The sequence below is a fragment of the Canis lupus genome, chromosome 16, assembly GCF_048164855.1.
Source record: "Canis lupus baileyi chromosome 16, mCanLup2.hap1, whole genome shotgun sequence".
Classification (NCBI taxonomy): Eukaryota; Metazoa; Chordata; class Mammalia; order Carnivora; family Canidae; genus Canis; species Canis lupus.
In genome coordinates, this window is record NC_132853.1 from 16932302 (window position 1) to 16950929 (window position 18628).

Below are 18628 nucleotides of genomic sequence, written 5' to 3' on the forward strand. Positions count from 1 at the left end.
TATCCATGAGACACACAGAGAGGCAGAGACATAGGCAGAGGGAGAAGCAGGCTTCCCACAGGGAGCCCAATGCAGGACTTGATCTCAGGACCCCAGGATCACAACCTGAGCCAAAGGTGGACGCTCAACCACTGAATCACCCACGCGCCCTGGCTTTAAAGGTTTAATAAAATGATTTATGAATACTAGATTTGATCCTTAATATAATTTCTTTTCTAAAAGCCAATATTCTTTTTTGTTTTTTTTTTAAGAGAATATAGGGGGAGTGGCAGAGAAGAGCAAGAATCTTAAGCAGACTCCACACCCAGTGCGAGCCCAACATGGGGCTCAATCTCACAACTGTGAGATCATGACCTGAGCTGAAATCAAGAGTTGGGCACTTAAGTGATGGATCCATTCAGGTGCCTCCAAATGTTAAGTTCTTTATTAGAGTACATAAAATAAGAGGCTCTTTTTTTTTTTTTTTTTTAATAAGAGAGGCTCTTAAATAGGCTACCTGGATCTTTAGCTAACTTCATTTAGATTAAATGTCTCCATCTTTTCATCCTTAGCTAAAACTGACTGAAATAATATAACTAATTTACCAACTTGCTAGGGTTTCAGAATTAAAGTGATTTTTAACTAAAAAATAAAAAAGGAATTGTGGCATAAATTAAGGACATACTTTTAAAATAAAATATGAGCACAAATTAAATGTACAAACACATCACTATTTTTATTTGCATTTAAGCCAAATATGCTGTGAGCTAGAAGTTACTCGACAAGATGTATGATCCCTATTTTATACATTAACACAAATTTCAGAACACAAAGTACAGCAACAGTTTCTACTTTATTGTTCAAATCCACATATTTTTATCCAGAATACAGTACTTATAAAAGTAATACCTCTTGCAACAAAACTAACATTATTAGGAGAGTTGTTTGAATTATTTTTTAATGGTTATAGTGGAGCCCATTTTCCTCATTAAGTAACTACAGGGATTTAACACTCTTGAAGTTGTTTGAATACAACCAGGTATTGATAATTAAATAAATATGTATCAACTCACTCAAATATTCAAGATAAAAGGACTTATTTTTTACTTAAACCAAAAATAAATTTTGGAAATATATTAAAAAATAGCCTCTCAACCACTGTTAACACACTCCTTTATACCTTCACACAGCATGTTCCAGGAGTTATAATCTTCTGTGCTTTCACAGGTCTACTTGGGTAGTTATCAATCATCTTCTTTTTCAATATATGTCTTTGCATTAACCCGTGCCATTTGTCTGGCCAGGTATCTGTCTCTAGCTGACATTACAGTTTCTTCATTGCTTCGCTTTGCAAACTTGTTCCCCACCTCATGTGGTTTCTCTTGTTCTTTGCCCATCTCTTGACATTCCTCTGTGAGTCTGTGTTTTGCTCCCAGTGATGTTTCAGAACTGGAGGGTTTCTCTGAGTTTCTTTCTTTGTCCTTTTCCGTATTTCTCATTTTATTGGATCTTTCCCGGTCAAAAAACCTATCCTTTGCCCTAGAATTTGGGCTGCTTTCTTTTTTGTCTCGGTTTCTTCCTGAAGATTGAACATTTATTTCTTGTTGTTCTCGATCTCTGTACTTATCACTGTTTTCATGTCTTTCTTTCCTTGCTTTCATATGCTCTTCCTTTTCTTTGCTTTTCTCTTCCTTCTCTTCTCCTTTCTCACTGTGTCGGTCATGTTCATTTCGTTGTCTATCTCTTTCTTGTTCTCTTAGGGAGTATTTCTCCCTTTTCCAATCTCTGTCTTTTCTTTCTCTTTGGTCTCTTCCCCTCAGTTTATCTTCGTGTTCATGCCTCTTCCAGTGGGAATCTCTATGACCAGCATCTCTGTGCCTATGGGAATCCTTCTTTTCTTTTCGGTAATCACGGTCAGTGTAATAGTTCTCATTATCCCTGGATTGTCTCTCTTGGTGCTGATCTTCCCTTTTCTCATGAACTCTTGACTTGGACCTTTTTGTATGGCATTTGATACCATGCTCTCTTTCTTCACTAGAAGATGGGGAGTGCCTCTGATGCTTGGAGTCACTCTCAGAAGTCTCTGTGATTTTTTTCCTTCTGCAGTTCACTTTATTATTTTCTTCCATTTCATCATCCTCACTATTAGCATCAAAGTCACTGTCTGCATCTGGGTTTTCCCCTACTTGCACAACAGTTTGGAGACTGCATTTCTCACGTGGTATTATTCTGTTCTCTGAACTTAATTCATCAGAATAACCCCTTGATTTCTCTTCCTTTATCTCAGACCTTAAAACAACACAAAATGCCACATTATCATTGAAGTAAGCACATGAAGTGTTCATGCAATTTTTCTCAATACTTAAACCTATACAACTACTAAATGCAAAAGGTGCTATTTAACTTGTAAACATTTGCCAACTAGTATTTTCTAACCATTCAGAATATTTTCAGAAAAAGGTAGAAGTGAAATAGAGAAAATCAGGCTTTCTGTATTGGACCACTAGAACCTTCAGGCATTAACATTTTTATAGACATGACAAAGAATAATTGGGAAAAGTAAGATATATTCTGGATCTAAGTACTATTTTCACAACATGAAGTTCAAGTTGCAGCTCTTTGCTGGATTTTTCTCTCTTTAAAAAATTTAAAAATAGTCCTCAAAATAAGTAAAGATGATTTTTTTTCACAGTGAAATCTAATTCTAAATATCACTAAATAATCTCTTATGATTAAAAAAGCACAACCTTCCTGATATAACCCTTTGGCACCTATCACAACAAAATGGGAATTTGTGAATCCACCTGATTACAATCACTAACACTAAAAATTGTTTACATAACTTACATTTTCCCAACTGATAAGTGTGGCTAATTTATTTACATCAATCACACATTCATTCTTATGGATTACTTAATAATCATACTAACAGAACAACTGTGGTTCTCTGGGAATTGCTGGCAGAATTGTCTGGGCTAAAGGATTATCTAATAGTTAGAAATTCTATTATTAGACTCCAAGAAAAGTACAACTACCAAATGACATTATGGAGTTTCATGGCTGGCCTCACAACTATTCCTGATGAAACTCTAATAGAAATTCTTTTTCCATTCAAAAATCTCTCTTCAAATATACTTTCTAAGACTTATAATTTTCATCAATTTTGTAATCAAACCCAGCATTTGGCAGAGCAAAGTATAAATCTGATTCCGTCTCTTTAGTCATAATTCCCCTCTTTCCTTCAGCAGCAATACAGACTTAGATCCTCTAATCTGAGGTTTCTGCTCCAAAAAACCATTTACTCAGATATGAGCTCAGGACAAATTCTCCCCTTTACCTTTAGCTATATACCTATAACAGTCATTTCACCATTCTTACAATACTTTATGATTTTATCCAAAAAACCCCTCCAATACTTACTTTCTATGTCAGTGCTAATGGACATATCTACAGAAATTGTAATGTTCATATCTGTGCCATCTAATATGGTAGCCATTAGCCAAATGTGGCAACTGAGTACTTACAATGTGGCTACTATGACCAAAATTTTAGGTCTTCAACAGTCTACATGTGCCTAGTGGCTACATTATTAGGTGGTACATTTCTAGCCCTTGATACATGAATCTTATGTTTTATAGATGCCATGTTCTACTTACGAAAATAAACCACTTATTCTATATACTATCTGAAAATACCTGTAGGATTACTGCAGAATAGAAATATTTGAACTAAATCTGCAGGTTTTTAATTAAGAAAGTATAAATCCCTAGCAATTCAATTAGATCAGGTTTAACTGACAACACAATATGCAATGCTGTAATCCCCTATCTTTCAAAGGGTTAAAATGATCCCACAATTATAGATTATGAACAGAATCTTTCTTCTTTCTTCTAATATTCCATATGCCATGTCTCACCTGGCTTCACGAAAGCTGCATGTAGGTACTTCCTCTTCACCAACTGCTTGATTTAATAGGTGTCTATAAAATCCACTGAGATCTTTCTGCTTGGTTACATCCAAACGTGCTAAGAGAGGGAAGGCAAAAGCGAGAGGAAAATATTCAACAAGGCACAACACAGTTCAATTTTATGGTGTAGACAATGTAACATACAGAGTGTATAAAACTACTCTCTAGATCTGTAGTTGGCAAACTACAGCGTTCAGGCCAAATGTGGCCTATATTATTTTGTAAATAAATTTTATCGGATGTAGCCTTGTTCATTTATTAAGGCTGCTTTTGCCTTAGAAAGGCAGAACTGAGTAGCTCTAGCAAAAATCATATGGTAAACAAAGCCTAAAATATTTATGTGGTCTTTCACAGAAAACATATAAACTGGTATTCTAGATGAATACCCAGTACATGGTTAGACATAATATTATAGATTTAATTTTCTTCTATTTAAAATTGATGAATATTTGCCAATTAAGCTATTTAAAAGAACACAATGTACTTAGATCTTGAGAAATGACCATGAGTAGAAAATACTGAAATAAAGTACTAAGACATTCTTTGGCTCCTGCACATCTTCTGTTATTTCTTGAATTAATGTTATTCTTTTTCTAAATGCCCATCCTTGAGTGATGTTATTCTAGTTTTCTAAACCCAGAAAATACAAGTTAGATTTAAATCTTAGTTTATATTGTTTCTGACAAATATTGTGGTGTTGTGCCTTGTAACAAAGGTTTTTATATTTGGAATCATTTTCTAAGGCAATGACTTGTAACAACCATAGTTTTAAGCAATAAAAGGAGAGTTGTGAAAAGTCCAGTAGAAGTAATAGTTACTGAGAGTGCAGCTGTGTTTTCAGTCATCATCTTTTCTGTTTTATAATACTACAGAATATCATAACTACATCTTGAATTCATACACATAAATGAGGACCATAACATTATCATCTAGGAGTTCAGGGACAGAGCACATGGCTAAACCACAGGGCAGAATTTTGCTGCTTGTTTCCTTCTCCCCTCCTCCCTCTTCCAGTTCACCTTCTAGTGCAGCAGCCCTTTTCTCTCTTTCTTCCTCTTCAGCTCTCTCTTGCAGTTTTTTCTTATAAGCAGATGTCACAAATGCCTCCTTATCATCAAACTCTCCCTTCTCCATTTCTCGTTCTCTTTGTATTTTCTTTTCCATTCTCTTTTCTTGTTCCTTTTTTCTGATCTCAACTGCTTTTAGTAAGTTGTGAATATACTTGGGCTAGGGGGAAAAATAAGATTACTTAGGAAGAATAAAAAATAAAAATTAAGAATATTCTATTTTTAATCATGAATTAAGATAAAAATGGCTAATCCAAATAAGTGGGATCCTCATCCTCTCAAAATTCAATATAAATTTACTAGCAAGGCTGAAACTAAAAGTCTTTTCAATAAATATTTAAGTGTAAAGACAGAAATTATTCAAAATGCCATTTTACTTTTTTAAAATTTCAAACTAAGTAATTTTTCCACTGTGTTTTCATACTTTTTACAGGTATTGTTCTGAGTACTTCAATAGATAAGTGAATCAGAAAGGTTTTTACTAGATTTTCACATTAGTTGATATACGGTTATTTAAAAGAACAGTGGGGAGTGCCCGAGTGGCTCAGTCAGTTAAGCGTCCAACTCTTGATCTCAGCTCAGGTGTTGATCTTGGGATCGTGAGTTCAAGCCCCACACTGGGCTCCATGTGGAGCCTACTTAAAAAAAAAAATAGTGGCAATTTTACACCAGCACCCTACTTGTACATACTATAAAATGCAAAGATCTTTAAAAATCTATGTTTGTGAAAGAAAAAGTGATAGAAAATCTGAACTGAGATGAGAGGATGATAAAGCATAAAATATGAAAAGAGGAGTTATTAATATAAAGATTTTCTAAGAAAAAAAATTTCAAGAAAAAAATTTAAAAAATTTATTTGTGAAGGGGTTAAAGCAAGTAAGAAAACTTATTGCTTTTATTCTTAGATAATTTATTCACTTTAGTAGGATACTAAACCTAGGGCTTCCTGGGTTCTAAATCAAATCTATATCATCTGGAACTGGGGGCTCTTCACAATTTAAATACCTGAAAGCTTTTCCTCATATCATCCTCATGCTAAAATATGATTGATATAAAATGTAGGTCAAGGGGTGCTTGGTGGCTCAGTTGGTTAGGCGGCCATCTTCGGCTTGGGTCGTGGTCCTGGGATCCTGTGATCAAGACCCATGTTGGGCTTCCTGCTCAGTGGGGAGCTGGCTTCTCCCTCTCCCTGTCCCGGACTCATGCGCTCTCTTGCTATCTCTCTCTCTCAAATAGATAAATAAAATCTTTAACAACAACAACAACAACAACAACAAATTCAGGTCAAGGGGTGCCTGGGTGGCTCAGTTAGTTAAACATCCAACTCTTGATTTCAGCTCGGGTCATGATCTCAGGGTAGTGAGAATCAAGCCCTGTGTCAGGGTCTGCACTCAATGGGGAATCTGCTTGAGATTCTCTCCCTCTCCCTCTTCCCTTCTCACTTGCAGATGCAGATACCCTAAAATAAAGAAATAAATCTTTAAAATACAGTTAAGGTCAAATAAATTTGTATTTTCAGATACAAACCTTTCGGTCTTTTCCCAAAAGCAATTTAGGATTATTTTCCTCTCTTTTTTTCTGCATTTCATCATAAATACTGTCATATTCATATACAGTGGAATCTTCTGCAAGGGCCTTCTGGATTTCTAGTTTGGTCTAAAATAAACAAACAAACAAACATGTCTAAAAAATATAAGCCAGCTAATACATAAAAAGTCTTAGGTAATTTTTTTGAGAGAGGATCGTGAATCAGATATATATTATAAAAATTCTATGAATCACATTTCAGACTGAAAATATAAACACCGGTCTGGAGCCAGGCTGCCTGGGTTTCAATCCTGGCTCTATACTTACTAGCTACTCTGGGCAAGTTTGTGTACTCTTTTTGTGTCTCAGTTTTCATCTAAAAAAATGAGGATAGTAACTGTATTTACATTCCAAGTTGTTGTATTATCTATTTTATACAGTTCATTCATATATGATTTTAAAAAATAAACAAACAACACCTCAAACCAAGATCAAAAAAAGAATTTCTGAGCTTAGCTTGAGGATAGCTGCCAAACACCTACTGAAAACATTACATCTAATGATGACATTTAATAGCTTTTCCGATGAAATAGGGAGTAAGATAATATTGCCATCATCAGTTCTGTGCACTGTCCAGATAAAAGAACAGAAAGAAAGAAAATGTCATCTATTAAAATACCCCATTTCTTAAAAGGCATCCAAATCAGCAAAGAAGTCAAACTCTCACTCTTTGCAGACGACATGATACTCTATGTGGAAAACCCAAAAGATGCCACTCCAAAATTGCTAGATCTCATACAGGAATTCAGCAAAGTGGCAGGACATAAAATCAATGCACAGAAATAAGTTGTATCTCTATACACTAAAAATGAGACAGGAGAAAGAGAAATTAAGGAATCTATCCCATTTACAATTGCACCCAAAACCATAAGACACCTAGAAATAAACCTAACCAAAAAGGCAAAGAATCTATACTCAGAAAACTATGGAACACTCATGAAAGATACCTCATGAGGAAGACACAAAGAAATGGAAAAATGTTCCATGCTCATGGCTTAGAATACTGTTAAAATGTCTGTTACCTAGAGCAATCTATAGATTAAATGCAATCCCTATTAAAATACCATCAACTTTTTTCACAGAGCTGGAAAAAAGAATTCTAAAATTTGTATGGAACCAGAAAAGACCCTAAATAGCCAAAGGAATGTTGAAAAAGAACACCAAGTTGGTGGCATCACAATTCTGAACTTCAAGCTCTATTACAAAGCTTTAATCATCAAGACCGTACGGTACTGGCAGAAAAACAGACACGCAGATCAATGGAACATAACAGGGAACCTAGAAACGGACCCTCAGCTCTATGGTCAATTAATCTTTGACAAAGCAGGAAAAAACATTCAATGGAAAAAAGTTTCTTCAACAAATGGTGTTGGGAAAATCGGACAGTCACATGCAGAAGAACAAAACTGGACATTTTCTTATGCCATACACAAAAACAGATGCAAAATGGATGAAAGAATCAATAATCCAATCAAGAAATGGACAGAAGACATGAATAGACATTTCTTCAAAGAAGATCTTCAAATGGTCAAGAGACAAAGGAAAATGCTCAACATCACTCAATATCAGGGAAATACAAATCAAAACCACAATAAGATACCACCCCACATTGGTCAGAATGGCTAAAATTAACCAGTCAGGAAATGACAGATGTTGGCGATGATGCAGAGAAGGGGGAAGCCTCTTACACTGCTGAGGGAATGCAAGCTGGTACAGCCATTCTGCAAAACAGTACGGAGGTTCCTCAAAAAGTTAAAAATAGAGCTACCCTTCACCCAGCAATTGTACTACTAGGGATTTACCCCAAAGATACAAACGTAGTGATCTGAAGGGGCACCTGCATGTCAAGGTTTATAGCAGCCATGTCCACAATAGCAAGACTATGGAGAGCGCCCAGATGTCTATCAACAGATGGGATCAAGAAGATGTTGTGTGTGCGTGTGTGTGTATATACACATATATATGTATATATATGTGTGTGTATATACATATGTATATATACACACACAATGGTGTATTTGCCATCTTAAAAAAAGGAAGGAACAAAAGGAAGGAAGGAAGGAAGGAAGGAAGGCAAGGAAAGAAACCTTGCCATTTACAACATGGATAGAACTAGAGGGTATTATGCTAAGAAAAATAAGCCAATCCAAAACAATTATATGATTTCACTCGTATGTGGAATTTAAGAAACAAAACAGAGGAGCATAGGGGGCGGGAAGGAAAAAGAACAAGATGCAATCAGAGAGGGAGACAAAGCATAAGAGACTCTTAATCATAGGAAACAAACTGGGGGTTGCTGAAGGGGAGAAGGGTGAAGGTATAGGATAACTGAGTAACAGGCATTAAGGAGGGCATGTGATGTAATGAGCACTGGGTGTTATATACAACTGATGAATCACTGAACTCTACCTCTGAAACTAATAATACACTATAAGTTAATTAATTGAATTTATTTATTTTATTATTATTTTTTATTTACTTATGATAGTCACATAGAGAGAGAGAGAGAGAGAGGCAGAGACACAGGCAGAGGGAGAAGCAGGCTCCATGCACCGGGAGCCCGATGTGGGATTCGATCCCGGGTCTCCAGGATCACGCCCTGGGCCAAAGGCAGGCGCCAAACCGCTGCGCCACCCAGAGATCCCATAATTAATTGAATTTAAATAAAAATAATAAGAAAAAATAAAATACTCCATTTCTAAGAGTATTTTATCTTAGATATAGTAGTCAAGTTAGTATTCTTCATCATAAAAGTTAGTTAGTGGAGAATAAAGTGAAAAGCAGGAAGTACAGATGTTCCAGCTCTGTGAAAGCAGCAGGAGGGAAAAGGTACATGAAGAGCATAGCAGCACTCCTAACTTTCAAGCAAACTATGAGAAAAAAAATCTCACTAAGAGAAAATGTAGTTTGGGACAGCTAGGATTAAGAATAAAGTTAAATTTGGGATTTATGCTTTAAATAGGTAAGGAAAGGCAACACAAAAAATGTCAGAATAAACTAGAAAACAAGATAACTACATGACCTTAGAAAAGTCACCAGATTCTCCATAACTAATTCTTTCATCAATATGGTGAAGAAGTTGAACTCTGATGGTCTCTAAAAATTCTAGAGCTCTAAAATTATAACTCAAAGCATTTCAGCATTTATGTTAAAAAAAATCACATTTTTTAAAATTGCACATTAAATCATTTTCAGACTGCTGAATTACACAGTATATTCCACTTTCATTAACATAACCAAAATATATAATTCTGTGCCATTCCTCGGAGTAGCAGTAAACATAGTTACTAAAAGCATGAGCTCTGCAATTGTACTGCTTGGGTTAAACTATGAGACTTCATGAAAGTCACATAAATCCTTCTGCCTTCCAGTCCTCAATTATAAAATGAAGATTTTAAGAGCGTCTATCTTAGAGGATTATTTTAAGAAGTTAATTCTTAGAAAGTGGTCACCATAATGTCTGGCACATTAGAAAGTATTTAACAAATTCATTCCTATACAGGATTCAGGTAGAGTAGGGAGACATAGATGCTAAAGGATAAAGAAAATGTGGAGGGGAAAAAATTAAAAAGAAAGGTACCGTGTCATTGTTTAATTTCATTATGTTTTGCAACAGCTAAATCGAAGATTCAATGGTGTAGTAGAAAAATTAGTAAACCTTCAGGCCTAGTTCTGTAATTAGCTGTGTGATCATAAGGGGTAATTTATCCTTTTGAACCTTCAGATTTCTTAATCAGATCATGGGCAGATTTGTGAGAATTTAAAAAATATAATGTATTTACAAAAAAGTGCTCGGAAATACTATAGAGCACTATATAAAGTGCGAGAGAAATCTATTAAGAATTATCAGATATTCCCCATTCTTAGTAGATTAATTTCAAATAATTATATAATGATGAAATCACTTTGGTGTGAAGAGACTTTTTTTAAGCAAGGCTCACTAGTAAGAATTATTAAACCATATAATCCACTGTAAGACTGACTACTGAGTCAGCTGAAAGCAGAAATGGGTTTAATCTACAACAGAGCAATAAAGAGCTAATTCTCTATTGTGCTTTTTTCTTTAAAATTTATCACAAAACCCTGAAATATATGTAAATCAAGAAATATTTTAAACATTTTCAGAAAATGAGGGTCAAGATAATATTATCTCTCTATACATAGCTATACTGCTTAGTCTCAGGACCTAGATACCAAACCTGACATTTAAAAATATGGGGTGAGGCAGCCCGAGTGGCTCAGCGTGTTAGCGCTGCCTTCAGCTCAGGGCCTAATCCTGGAGACCTGGGACAGAGTCCCACATTGGACTCCCTGCATGGAGTCTGCTTCTCCCTCTGCCTGTGTCTCTGCCTCTCTCTGTGTGTGTGTCTTTCATGAATAAATAAATAAAATCTTAAAATAAAATAAAATAAAATAAAATAAAATAAAATAAAATAAAATAAAAAAAATAAAATAAAATAAAATAAAATAAAATAAAATAAAATAAATAAAATAAAATAAAATAAAAATGTGGGCTGAAAATATTTATTTCACCAAATACATATATTTACTCAGCCACCTTACCTGTTTCATTGCTTGCTTCTTAGCAGCTTCCCTTTGAAGGCTTTCACTCACGGAGGTCTATAAAACATAAAAATGTTGTCACTGTTTAAGCCAATTGAAAATTTCTTTTCAAGTATTCTGGCTGGCAACTAGTTCCTTACTTATACGAAAAACCAGAAAAGTATTATGAAAAATATTATAAGTAAATTACATTTTCAAAGTCTTTACCAAAACCTTAAGAAATAAATGAATTTTTGTTATAAATCAAGACAGTAGGCTGTAAGGTATAAGAGTGATACAGGAAAAAAATGAGGTGATGTGGCCTTTTATTCCCAACTTCACCACTAAGGTACTCAATCTCTATGGACTACAATTTATTTTGTATGCACATGTGAATGTGAGTATGTGAGTGTGCATGTGTTGGATGGGGGAGCACTGGTCCCTTCCAACACATTTAATGGTATGATTCTCAGCAACAAAAAGCACATTTTTTATACTTATTTTTTAAAGATTTATTTATTTATTCATTCATTCGAGACACACAGAGAGAGGCAGAGACATAGGCAGAGGGCAAAGCAGGCTCCCCGCAGGGAACCCACCGACAAGACTTGGTCTGGGGACCCCAGGATCATGCCTTGAACCAAAGGCAGACACTCAACCACTAAGCCACCCAGGCATCCCTAGCACATATTTTTAATATAGCATATTGTATATAGTATATCAAGTTATCAGTATATGCTTAAGGCTTAGTACATGCTTAAGCTAAAACTATCAGTGGTTATAATCATTCAATAAATATGTACTAAGGTGTTCCAGCTCCTGAAGATAGTAAAGAAAATTATAGGCTCTATCCCTGAAAGATAAATGGTCTGAAAGGGAAGACAAGTAACTAAAGAGATAACTACAATATAGATGTGATATGCTATATATAATAAAGGGATTAAAAAAGTCTGTGGGAGCACAGAATCAAGAAAGTGTTCCTAAAAGAGATATGACAGACCTGAACCAAAAAGAATTTAAGAGAAGCCAAGAGGTGTTTAGGAAGTAGTAACCACATGGGTGAAAGTAAACATTTACAGCTAAACTTTATATATATATATAATTAAACTACTTAAATATTGTCTTAAGGGGATCCCTGGGTGGCTCAGCAGTTTGGCACCTGTCTTTGGCCCAGGGCGCGATCCTGGAGTCCCAGGATCGAGTCCCGCGTCAGGCTCCCGGCATGGAGCCTGCTTCTCCCTCTGCCTGTGTCTCTGCCTCTTTCTCTCCGTCTCTCTCTCTCTCATAAATAAATAAATAAATCTTTAAAAAAATATTGTCTTAAAAGTATAAGGTTCTGTAAATATATTAACACTGAAATGTATACTTTAAAAGGGTGAATTTTATGTTATGTGAATTGTATCTTAAAATGAGTCTACTGATGAATTTATCTTTTATTGAAAAATATAATCCTCAGCCCTAGGCTAGTTTTCTAGCCTATTGACATTTGCTGCTTTCAGCTGTACAATATCAAGTGGTGCTTCCTTTGTCTTCCATGGCAACAAACAGAACAGAAAAAATAAACCTAATTCTAGTTCCCTATGACCATGGAGATAAAGTTAATTCACAAAGGCAATTCAAATAATCGAACACATATTTAATAAATTAAAGAAGTGGATAGGCAAAGAACTAAGGGCATTTTAGGTGACAGTAAATGGACTACAACTAGAGGAAAAGATATTATTAACAAAAACAATAGCTAACATTTACGGAGCCAGGTGCTATGCTAAGTGTGTTACTTGTGTATTACATTTATCACTCATTTAATACAAATTTCCCTATCATGTAATAATACATTTTACTCATTAGAATGTCCATTTTAAACCTTAAAAAATATTAAATATTCTAATAAGCATATCTCATAAATTCCTTCCAATTTTTAATATTTCAGTCTTTCTAACCAGTATAAATTAAATATTTCTTGATCATTGACTTAATAATGTCTTAAGAATTGACTAGAAGTCTCCAAATACTAGACTTTTACTTGCCTTTATTATTTTTTCCTCTCTCCTCCATTTGGTCACAGTTCAACTGCTGTCTTTTTTTTTTTTTTTTTACATTTTTTAAAAGATATTTACTTATTAGAGACACAGAGAGAGAGAGAGAGAGAGAGAGAGAGAGACACAGGCAAAGGGAGAAGCAGGCTCCATGCAGGGAGCCTGACGTGGGACTCGATCTGGGGTCTCCAGGATCATGCCCTGGGCTGAAGGTAGTGCTAAACCGCTAAGCCACCGGGGCAGCCCCGCTGTCACTTTCAAATTGTTTCAACTCAAACTACTGAACTTAGAAAAATAAAACATAGAGCTAGTACTTTTTAGACTCTCATAATATGGTATAAGCAGACTGGGAAGAGCCTTTCCAACGAAAAGTATATATATATATATATATACTGAGACAAGAGGTTTTATTTCCATGTTTTTGGCTGTTTTGAAGGATGATGTCTCTCTGACCTTTGGAAAAAATCAGATATTACTTACAGGGTAGTATCACAATGGAGGGGAGTACAATAATTTTACGTATTCTATTCACAGACTTGTATCCCTGGAATTTCAACAGCACCATCAGGGGATAAAGAAGTAGTTCTGAACCTAAGCTGAAAAAGTCATAGATTATCTCCTTTTGAAGCTCATTTGATTGATTTTTTTTTTTAAGATTTTATTTATTTATTCAATAGAGAAACAGAGAGATAGAGAGGCAGAGACACAGGCAGAGGGAGAAGCAGGCTCCATGCAGAGAGCCTGACGTGGGACTCGATCCAGGGTCTCCAGGATCACACCCTGGGCTGCAGGCGGCGCTAAACCGCTGTGCCACCGGGGCTGCACAGATTTTACATTTTAAAGGTTGTTTTTCCAAGTCGTTAGAGATATCCTTGAATTAAAATACTAATAAAATTTTAAGACTCAACTTTAAATTTATGAACATTTCTCAACTTATGATGAGGTTATATCCTGATAAACATATCATAAATTGAAAATATTCTGGTGCTCGGGTGGCTCAGTTGGCAATGTCTGCCTTTGACTCAGATCATGATTCCAGGGTCCTGGGATGGAGCCCCGCCTCAGGCTCCCGGCTCAGTGGGGATATATAATAACCACCAACACATCAGCCTTGAACTTTAGAATTCCTTTATTGTATGGTATAAAAAGGAAGTACAGAATAATGGCTTAGGAATCTAACCAAGATTCAAACTGTTCTTTCTCTTATTAGCTGTCTTATTTCAGGTATGTTACTCATCTATGTAACAGTACCTACACTTCACAAGGTTCTTTAATCCTCACAAGGATTAAATGACATAATCTGTAAAAAGTGGTTAGCAACTACCTGGCTCAAAGAAGTGCTCAAAAAAATATTGTTTATATCTAAACAATAAGTTGTGGGAAAACAGTACTACAATTAAACCAAAGTGTTTACCACAAAGCATGCAAACTATGTCTAATATATTTATCAGCATAGTTAATAAAATATAAGATTGGAATTTATTCAGAGTTGTACAGTATGATTCAATTTACATCTACTAAAAGAGAAACATCTATTCTGTTGAATATTCAAAAGGCTGTGCATGTTTTGTGTGCTAAGATTCCTTAAGGTTTGATATTCAATATATCAATAAACAGGAAAATGGAGGATCCGTACATTTGAGTCCATCACTAGTCATGGGAACTATGGCATAGCTAAGGAATGGGTTTTCTAGAACTGATAGTGGCTTTCCTAGGAACTGCTTATAAATGAGAGTACATTCCTCAAAGCATGAGTAGATTAAAAAAGAACTCTTCTTTGAGGGAGTCCTCTACTACACTGCTATAGTAATAACTGGATGGTGGGACTTGATACCAAGGAGATGCCAACTGAATGGGTATCTGCCTTTAAAAATTGTTTTGGTTTAGGGTGGAGTTCTTGTCAAGGTATATTTTCCAAAACTTTGTTCTGACATAATTATAAATTCACAGGTACTTGTAAGACATGTATAGGGAGGCCATTTACCTATCCTCCCCCATCTTGTATTAACTACAGTACAATATCAACCAGGAAACAGACATTGGTTCTAGCCACAGAGCTTATTTAGATTTTTACCAGTTGTACATTTGTGAAAATATGTGTACAGTTCTATGCTATTTTATGACATGTATAGCTTCTTGTAACTACCATCTTAATCAAAATATTTAACTGTACCAACACGATTCCTCTGTTACCCCTTTATAGCCATATCACCTCTTCTCCTCATCCCTAATCCCTGACACCACTAATCTATTCCTTATCTCTGTATGTTACTTCATGAATGTTTAATAAATAGAAGCATTTTGAGATTGGCTTTTTTCACTCAGCATTATGTTAAAGGAATGTATTTTCTTTAGTACAGATATCACAAAACCCTTTAGTTCTTGCCACAAAATATTCTAGCCTACAAATGACCTAAGGAAAAACAGCTGTTAAATAAAATGATTAAGGTTGAATGTGAGTGACCTAATCACACAATACAGTAATTAATTGATTAGTTCCAAAAACGAGCAGGCAGGCAATTATTCAAATTTTATGTTTGAAAACCAATTCATTCACAGGATAATACAAGAGAGTATTCAGTAACCGTGCCTTTTAATAAAACCACAAATTACCATTAGTTTTAAATGTAGGAAGATAAAAAATTACTCCCTGTAAGGGTCTTTATATTATCTTTTCTTTTTAAGAGAGAATGAGCAAGTGATAGGGAGGGACAGACAGAAAGAAAAGAATCTTGGCCAGCCTGGGTGGCTCAGCGGTTTAGTGCCTGCCTTGGGCCCAGGGTGTGATCCTGAAGACCCTAGATCCAGTCCCACATCGGGTTCCCTGCATGGAGCCTGCTACTCCCTCTGCCTGTGTCTCTGCCTCTCTCTCTGCTTCTCACAAATAAATAAAATCTTAAAAAGAAAAAAAAAAGATGGGGATCCCTAGGTGGCGCAGCGGTTTGGCACCTGCCTTTGGCCCAGGGTGCGATCCTGGAGACCCGGGATCGAATCCCACGTCGGGCTCCCGGTGCATGGAGCCTGCACCCCTGCCTGTGTTGTGTCTCTGCCTCTCTCTCTCTCTGTGTGTGACTATCATAAATAAATAAAAAATTTTAAAAAAAAGAATAAAAAATTAAAAAAAAAAAAAAAAAAAAGAATCTTAGGTAGGCTCCATAATCATTGCAGAGCCCTACTTGATCTTACCACCCTGAAATCATAACCGGAGCCAAAACCAAGAGTTAGACACTTAAATGAACTGAGCCATCCAGGCACCCCGGACCTTTATCTTAAAGAAAAAATAACTGAAGTTATAAATGATACATTAGTAATTTATCATACCAATCTTTCAAAATAGGTTTTATACCAAAAATCTCAGGGAAATAACCTTTTGTAAAACCTCAAGTAGTATTTCCTTGCAAATATTTCAATTTCACTCAACAAACATGTTCTGAGAACCTGCTATGTGTACAACACTGAAAGGGGGAGAGGAATCATTTTTGATCAACATGTTAATTTTTTTTAAAGATTTTATTTATTGATTCATGCAAGTCACACATAAAGAGGCAGAGACACAAACAGAGGGAGAAGCAGCCTCCCTGCAGGGAGCCCAAGGCAGGACCCAATCCCAGGACTCCAGGATTACGACCTAGGCCAAAGGCAGACACTCAACCACTGAGCCAGCCAGGTACCCCAACATGTTAATTTTTTGTCTAATCTAAGAGTTGGTAGGTTTCTATTAACTTTAATTCCAAATAAAAAATGAACATAAAGAAAAAGGAGATAAAATGCCAGGTCTATTTTATACCTACTAATAATATATAACAATATACTATTCCCTCTACACACACACACACACACACACACACACACACACACACAGATGTGGTTATCAAGTACAGGCACCATAAACTGCAGAATTAAGAAAAACACTCCACAAAAAAAAAAATTAAAAAAATAAAATAAAATAAAAAAGAAAGAAAAACACTCCATAAAAAAAAATTAAAAAAATAAAAATAAAAAAGAAAGAAAGAAAAACACTCCAAATAAAAAACTAGTTGGTCTTTACTACCTTCATTGTTCTGTGTAGAGAATAAAAATTATTTAATCAATCTAGTGTTTATTTCATTGGGATGTAGTCAGATTATGACTGAATTAAAAGGAAAATGGTTTTGAAAACCTTCACAACTCAGATAAATACAGGAGAAATCACACAATTGCACATTTCTTACATCACCATGGATGTTCAGATGGGTTGACTCCTGGGCTGTGAGAACTGCCAGAAGAGAAATAGCTTTATATGTATTACCAGAGCTCCTTCACCAATACACAGAATATAGTTTAATGACACTAGGAAAGAAATAAGATACTGGCCCATTAGTTTTTATTACTGAATTACCTTTCTTTAGTCACAAAAATATTTTATAAAATTAAACAAAAAAATTTTTAAAATAAGAAAAACCCAAAAATTCAGAAAAGGGGTCTGAGTATTTTTTTTTCAGAAATCGGTCTTTTTCCATAAGTCAAAAATTTTTAAAAATCTCATATAGCCTTCTTTATGAAATAAGATGTTTACCTATCCACTTATCCAAAATGGTTTGCAACTAAAGAAAAAATAGTTCAAGAATCAGTCCTTCCTCAAATAAATGGCTTATGGCTATAATTTTTGGTTGTGCTCTGAGAACTTAGAAATGAAAACTTCCTTCTTTATCTTTTTTTAACTTAGCAACAGATCATTTACTAAAGGTCCTACAACTCAGTAATCTCTATTATGAGCTTTGTTTGTCCACATTCACATGACTCTTTTGTATGTACAAAGCTTGTTTAAGGGCTGCAAAAAAGATACAAAATTTTTATTATATAAGCTCAGACAAAAAATGGACATGACTATCAACAGAAAATTAAGAGTAAACATAAAGGGCCATTAAGTATGAAAAAATGAACTGAAACTGAATCTTACTAATAACTAAAGAGATGAAAGTACTTTTATTATCTATCAAACTGATAAAGATTTTTAGAGTTCTAATCATCTAATACTGGCAAGGTAATGACTAAATATATACTTTTACATTGTGAGAAGTGTGAAATGGTTCCAATTTGGCAAAATGTATTAAAAGCCTGAAAAAAATAACCACTTCTTTTGATCCAGTAATTCCACTTTCAGGAGTTTGTTGTATGGATATATAAAAAAAGATATACAAAAATATACAAAAAGATTTTGGTGCTATGATATTCATTGTATTATATATGACGGGATATCCATTCACATTAGTGAAAAACTTGAAGCAACCTAACTTCTTAACATCAGAAGATCAGTTAAGGGCAGCCCCAGTGGCTCAGCGGTTTAGCGCTGCCTTCAGCCCAGGGCGGGATCCTGGAGACCTGGGATCAAGTCCCATGTCAGGCTCCCTGCATGGAGCCTGCTTCTCCCTCTGCCTGTGTCTCTGCTTATCTCTCTCTGTGTGTGTCTC

General features: G+C 35.2%; 1 protein-coding gene across 7 annotated transcripts in view; it reads right to left on the reverse strand.

Annotated features, from left to right (window-relative positions):
• Positions 1 to 689: 689 nt before the first annotated feature.
• NSRP1 (nuclear speckle splicing regulatory protein 1) overlaps positions 690 to 18628 on the reverse strand; it is a 54111-nt gene continuing 36172 nt past the window's right edge. For all 7 annotated transcript variants that reach the window (XM_072779174.1, XM_072779175.1, XM_072779176.1 and 4 more), the window contains 5 exons: positions 11164 to 11220; positions 6541 to 6669; positions 4966 to 5173; positions 3896 to 4004; positions 690 to 2268 (listed from right to left, as the gene is read on the reverse strand). In XM_072779174.1, coding sequence (XP_072635275.1) covers positions 1224 to 2268; positions 3896 to 4004; positions 4966 to 5173; positions 6541 to 6669; positions 11164 to 11220 — 1548 coding nt within the window. In that variant the 3' untranslated portion in view covers positions 690 to 1223. The remainder of the gene's footprint in view (positions 2269 to 3895; positions 4005 to 4965; positions 5174 to 6540; positions 6670 to 11163; positions 11221 to 18628) is intronic.